Source organism: Centruroides sculpturatus, unplaced genomic scaffold, assembly GCF_000671375.1.
Source record: "Centruroides sculpturatus isolate CEXI.00-Female unplaced genomic scaffold, Cexi_2.0 scaffold1561, whole genome shotgun sequence".
In the NCBI taxonomy this organism is placed as follows: domain Eukaryota; kingdom Metazoa; phylum Arthropoda; class Arachnida; order Scorpiones; family Buthidae; genus Centruroides; species Centruroides sculpturatus.
In genome coordinates, this window is record NW_019385740.1 from 148,589 (window position 1) to 155,209 (window position 6,621).

Sequence of the window (6,621 nt, forward strand, 5' to 3'; positions counted from 1 at the left end):
GATTATCAGCAAAGACACGACAAGCTGATTTTCCTCCACGACAATGCACCATCGCATGTGTCAACATTGGTCCGAAACTACTTGGAGACACTCAACTGGGAGGTGCTACCCCATCCTGCTTATTCACCAGACCTGGCCCCTTCCGACTATCACCTCTTTTCATCGATGGGCCACGCGCTTGCTGAGTGGCACTTCGATTCTTACGAAGACGTCTGAAAATGGCTTGATGACTGGTTTGCCTCGAAAGAGAAGAAATTTTTTTGGCATGGTATCCACACATTGCCTGAGAGATGGAACAAATGTGTCACTAGTGAGGGAAAGTACTTTGAATAAATTTGTTTTTGCTTTCTAAGAAAAAAAACGTGTGTTTTTCTGACTAAAAAACAGCGAATTTAAGCTTATACACCTATGTATATATATTTCTTATAAAAATGTCAGACAGAAATTTATTTACTTAAATTAAAATTTCAAAAACTAAAAAGAGAAGTCTTTAATAAACATGCTAAAATCAAGAAAACACAAAAAACTTGGCAACACCAACTTTTCTTACGAGGCTACTTGGTCATCCTCAAAAATGTCTTAGTATTTAAACACCTTGAACAAACACTAGGTTTCTTCTATAACTGCCTACCCATAATTTAAGCAATCCAAGCATTCATTTTATATTTACTACTCTCTTCAATATATAAAATTCTTGCTCAAATGTCAGGCAAGTGAAATGGCTTTGATACTGGCTTTTGGATAATATTTTTAAGACTTGTCCTTTTATTTTTTGATATTTTAATTTAAAAAAATATAAAGACATGTCTTAAAAACATGTTAATTCCAAATAAATTAAATAGTATATATATACTTTAAAAAATAAAAATTTATAAATTAATTTTAATAGGCATTTTTTTCTTATATGATAAATAAATTAACAGAAGTGAACTTTAAAAAATTCTCAAAGAACAATAAAAAATGTTCATAATGATGAAACAAGTTCCTTTAATTGACAAAGTACACATCTAACAACAGACCTTTTCTTGTAGGCTACTGCTTAACAAAGCTTTTTTGCAAGTTTTATAAGCTTTGTAAATTTTACAATTATATAAATTAATATGGCAGTTCTGATAGAAGTCAACTATAGGAAGAATAAAAGTAACTACAACTCCAGAAGTAGCCTACAAGAAAAAGTCTGCTGTGAGATATATACTTCATCAATTAAAGGAACTTTTTTTCATCATTACAAACATTTTTCATTGTTCTTTAGAAATTTTTAAAATAAAAATAAAGTTTTTTTGTAAGTTTTACTAGATTTATAATTTTTTTACGAAGAAATGAATTTTGTGAATTATAACTAATTATGATAGTTTGATTATTTATTAGTTATAAAGAAAACTGGCATACAACTAATAAAATCTTTTGTAAACCCTATTTTAGATTAATCAATATAAATGTGAACAAAAATTCTTTTATAATAATAAAACAATTTATTTTGTACAATATATTATTAATAAAGTAAACAACTAACTTAAATTATTATTCAAACCAATTAAAAATCTTGAATTTTGTATCAATAAAAAAATGAAAAATTACTTTTTTTAGTTGTATATAACACATTCATAAAACAAAAATGTCATTCAAATCTAATAAATTATTTACATACTGTAAGAAATAAATGTGCCAACAAAAAAAATAAAAATTACCCACTGTTGCATTGTGTATAATTTCCAGCAATACTTACTTTGAGTCCATCTGTATAATCTTTCATAAGCTGCTTCCTGATGAAGTGCCATAGACTCCATTATTTCTAATCTAAAAATATTATTATTATTATTAAATTATTTGAGAATAAATAAAAGCTAAACAGTTTAATTACCCTGCAGTTTGTTGATTGCTTCTTAATAAAATTTTGCAATCATTGTGTAACTTCTTAACTTTACTCAGAACTTTAAAAAAGTCTTCATTTAATCCACCATCTCTTGTTCCTCTAAGAATTAATACTTCTTCTGGTTTCAGTTGGAAAGTATTGAGAAAAGCTTGAACAACTTCCTGTTTCATTTGTATTTTTTGACTGGTAATTGAAATAAAATAAGATTTAATTCATTACTTTATGATGAAAAATGTTTTTAAATTTAAATTATTCTTACCCTTCAGCTTGAAGTTTAGTTGTTTGAGAAATAAGGTCATGTGTATGAGATTTAGTTGTCTAAAAAATAATAAAATAATAATTTTTTCTTTTCCCACTTAATTCAATTAATAATTTCACTTACTTGTAATCTATTTCTCATCTCTGTACAGCATTGATTCATTTCAGTAACACTAGTATATAAATCATCAAGAACCTATAGAAATAAAAAATGCTAAGATAAATTTTCAGTAAAATAATATAACACAGTAGAAATACATATGATGATTTAACCTCTTTAACATTTCTGAAAGATTGTACAAACTCTTCATTTACTATAAGACTTCTTTTTTCAATATCACTTCTCAAATTTCGACGAGCACGTAATGTATTTTCAGGAAAGAATGTTGATAATGCTTTCAATGCTTCCAAAGTTTCCTGAAATTTATAAAATACATTATAATAACTAAAAATTTTAATAACAGTAAGTAATTTATACTACAGGATGATTCTCTCATTAAGAAACCTAAATATTCCTCAGTAACTTTTTATTGTTTAATGATTTCCTATGAAAGTTTACATGCACTTAACTTCTAGAAAAATAAGTTCTTCCTAAAGCAGATGCTGAAAATGGTCTCCCTCCAGCATCCAAGCAATTTTACACACGTTATTGAATGTTTAGGTTTCCTAGCAAGAGAATCACTCTGAATAATTAAAAGCTAATTTTATTGAAATTTAAAAATTATTATTGTATGGTTTTTCAAAATCTGAAAATTTTTATCTTCTTGATTATTGAACTTTTATCTATTTTTATTCTGTGTAAAGTTTTAGTACCATACAAAATAGGTACTCTATTTTTGCTCAGTTCATTTGGATAGAGTTCAAATTTTTAACAATTAAATATCAAATTGAAAAAACAAAACTAAACTTGCATTTGAATCAAAACTTGCTAATTGTTGAAGAGATACATTACGGGTCTTTAAAAGAATAAACAACTTTTGTATAAATGATAACAACAGATATTAATAAACTATAAAATCAACACTTATTCTTGTACTCGTATATTTATCAACATTCATATTAGTGAAATAATTATAAATTTTTATTTATTATTCTTCAATTATATGATATGAAGATTAACAATTATTATAATCAATTTAAGAGATCAAATTGTATTCAAACTTCAAAAAAATAATGAAAAAATGCAATTCTATTGAAGAAAGAAATGGAAGTAAATCAATTAACTTTTATAACATTTGTAGATATAAAAAGATTTTAACAATCATTTGGAACTAAATGTTAGAATTTGTGTATAAAAATTTGGAATGGATTGAATAGAAGGAAAGAAAATATTTATAAAAATCAAAACAACAAAATTAATATAAGAAGCTGCAAGTTGTAACTCTTTATTATTTCATATATTCTGTGTATAGAGAGTCAACACATGTGAACAAAAAATTAACTAAGTAAACAAAACTATGTATATAGATTTTGATATTCCATTATGGTTGCACTGAATATAAGATATATGAAAGACATATTAAAAAAATAATAGCTATCATTTATATGTTATAGAATTTCACATGAAGAGAGAAAGTATAAAAGTCTAATTTTAACAAGCAATTATTTATTGTGACATCACCACAATGCCAAGCTGCAATTTTTAATCATATTTTAAATTTATTTCATTTAAAATATATGCTCTCCATCTCAAATTAGCAGTCTTGCCCCTGTACATCATAATTTTCCTTTAACAATCGAATCATTCCGGTCATCTAACATCTTTCAGGGGAAAATTTTTTAATTGAAATAATACGACTTCTGGTTTACATCAGAAGTTCATATATAGTTAATAGGAGCCTCCTGCCCTGAAGGTTTTCATATGCTGTCATGGATTTCATCTATCTAACTCTGTTCTCAAGATTAAGGAAAGACGAACAGATGGACACGCAGACAACAGTGGGAATTTAGAGGTCTACAATTTTTTCAAATTGCAGCCTAATAATGATATATAAACTATGTATAAACATAATATTAAAAAGAGAAAAAATTATACAAGTAAAATTTTTATATAAGTGAATAGAAAAATTATAGAAACTTGAAAACAACAAGGAAAATATAAAAGAATGAAACTAAATGATCAAAAGATTTTTGAAATGGTAAAATTTCCATTTTACCAGTATGAATGCTGTAATTTTTAAGAAAAATATTTAATTTAAAATTAAAATAAGAGATTATGTTAGAAATAAGAAAAAGATTGATAAAAACAAATATGTCATATCCATTTGATGATATACTCTAAATAATTGGAATGTGGCATTATATGGATATAAGATTTTGACAATAGAGAAACAACATAAAGATTAAAGGTTTTCAAAATATAGTGGTAAAGGAAAATAAATTTGGTCAGATGAACAAATAAATAAGAATGATTTTAACAATAAAAAAAATTATCAAGCAGATCATATTGAAAATAATATAGTGTAATCATTTTTTTTCTTCATTTTTATTCTTCCAGTTTTTTTGCCCTGCAAGCACTAAGAGGGCCCTTTAATCATAGGTTTCATCAGGATTAACATGATAAAAATTGGGTAATTGGATAGTGAGAGATAGATCCCAACACATCCAGGACTGCCTATAAAAATTTCTACGATTTTTTGCCTGCCCGGATTCAATCCGTCTCCGGAGCAGCAGCCGACACCTTTATCACCTTAGCCAACTTACTATTGATGCAACCACGTAAAACTCTACTGTATTTTTTCAAACTCCAAACAAATAAAGTTAGGCCAAGAAACCATTTTTGGATATAATTTTGATAGAATTAGAATTATAAAGTAATAGACAAGTGAATGATCAGGCCATAGAAATATAAGCAGAAGTTACATTAAGTCAATATCTATACATTTATATACTGTATGTAGGTATTGTTTAAAAGTATAACTTGTAGCAAAATATAGTTAAAGAAGAATCATTGTATATCAATGAAACTGAAACTTGGTTACATTTAAGTAATTTGTCTCTATATTTATGTACAAACATAATTTCTAATAAAGAAATTCTTTGACAGACTAAAATTCTAGAAAGTACATTTTATAAACTTTACTCATTTTTATAACGTTATTATTATTTTATGTAATAACAAAATAGAGCTGAAAACAAATTGTTCAACAAATTAATGATTTAAAGTGACTTGAAATATAACCTTGTCATTATCCAATTTATTTTCTAATATTTTGTTCAATTTTCTCGCTAAAGGATTACTTGCTTCTTGCTCTTTTTCCATTATTATTTATATTTTATGCTATAACAATTTTAAAGCCAAAATCCTAAAAGAAAAGAATTATTATCAATTTCATGATCAAGATTGTTCAAATTTTAAAAGCCTTTAAGCCACTGTAGCCACGTTATCTTTACTCTTCTCAATCCTAACATGAGGAGACAACAAAACGCCACCTCTTGGTAACTTTTTGAGAAATAGAAAATCATTTTTATACATAAATACTGTATTCAAACATAAAACTATCAATTATTTGTAGTTTCTGAATAATGTTATAATTAGTTATAAAAAAATAAATATATACTATCCTAATTAATTATAAAAACAAATATTATAAATTAAGATTACTTTAGTAAAATATTTTTATTTTTAACTCTTTCCGTCTGTGGGCACCAAGAGGGTCTTTTTAGCAAGCCTATTACCAGGTCAATACCCTGTGGTCCACATATCCATGGGGTTTTCGGCCGTCCGGATTCGATCCCGGTTCCCCAGAGCGGTAGGATGCCATCTTGACCGCTCGGTCATCCGGCTGTCTAGCCAAACCTATCCAGTACATGTCATGCATGAATAAAATTTTTCAGATTCGTAAGTTAGACTAGAGTCAAAGCATCTCAGTGTAGCAAACTGCGCCTTTGCTGTCTCGGCCATCGGGCCATCAAACCCAAACTATTAGAGAAAACCAATCTGCCGATAAATGCAAATAGCATCTCATCGATGTTTCAAGTAACTTTAGTTTTCGTAAAATATATTAAAGATTTATTTGGATGGATGAATGGAGGAAGTTAATGAGTTATAAAGTGTTCTGCCAAAAAGGAAAGTCAATCCCGGAAAGATTTTCTATGGGAAACTGGCCTCTACTTAAGTGTTAAATACGTGAAAAAACCTGGAAATTTTCATGTAGTCAGCCAGTTGGTAAGGCTCAAACCCACAACTACCAGTGTTCAGTGGTAAATGTGTTCAGAATAAAAACTAATTAGTCAATGACTTTTGTAATTGTATCCTCTTTTATAACCCATACTTCTCTTTTTAACCTTTATGCATCTGGTCACTATACTTTTTCCTAGTTCAATTCTCACTGTATATTCTGGTACTGAGCGATGAATGTTGTATAATTTACAAACGTAAATACATCGAAGATTTTTTTTACTTGTTCAAATTTGAAGTTAAAAATGGTGAGCATATGATGAAAAGCTAAAACGATACAATTATAAATTTTATAGGTAATTTTAAGAAT

General features: G+C 27.3%; 1 protein-coding gene across 1 annotated transcript in view; it reads right to left on the reverse strand.

The window, feature by feature from the left end:
• The window catches only part of LOC111641682 (conserved oligomeric Golgi complex subunit 6-like), a 15,142-nt gene extending 9,595 nt beyond the window's left edge, over nucleotides 1–5,547 (reverse strand). Inside the window, exons 1-6 of the mRNA XM_023387888.1 lie at nucleotides 5,313–5,547; nucleotides 2,405–2,548; nucleotides 2,256–2,327; nucleotides 2,133–2,191; nucleotides 1,862–2,056; nucleotides 1,727–1,797 (exon numbers count right to left, since the gene is read on the reverse strand). Coding sequence (XP_023243656.1) covers nucleotides 1,727–1,797; nucleotides 1,862–2,056; nucleotides 2,133–2,191; nucleotides 2,256–2,327; nucleotides 2,405–2,548; nucleotides 5,313–5,393 — 622 coding nt within the window. The 5' untranslated portion in view covers nucleotides 5,394–5,547. The remainder of the gene's footprint in view (nucleotides 1–1,726; nucleotides 1,798–1,861; nucleotides 2,057–2,132; nucleotides 2,192–2,255; nucleotides 2,328–2,404; nucleotides 2,549–5,312) is intronic.
• Between the last annotated feature and the right edge of the window lie 1,074 nt (nucleotides 5,548–6,621).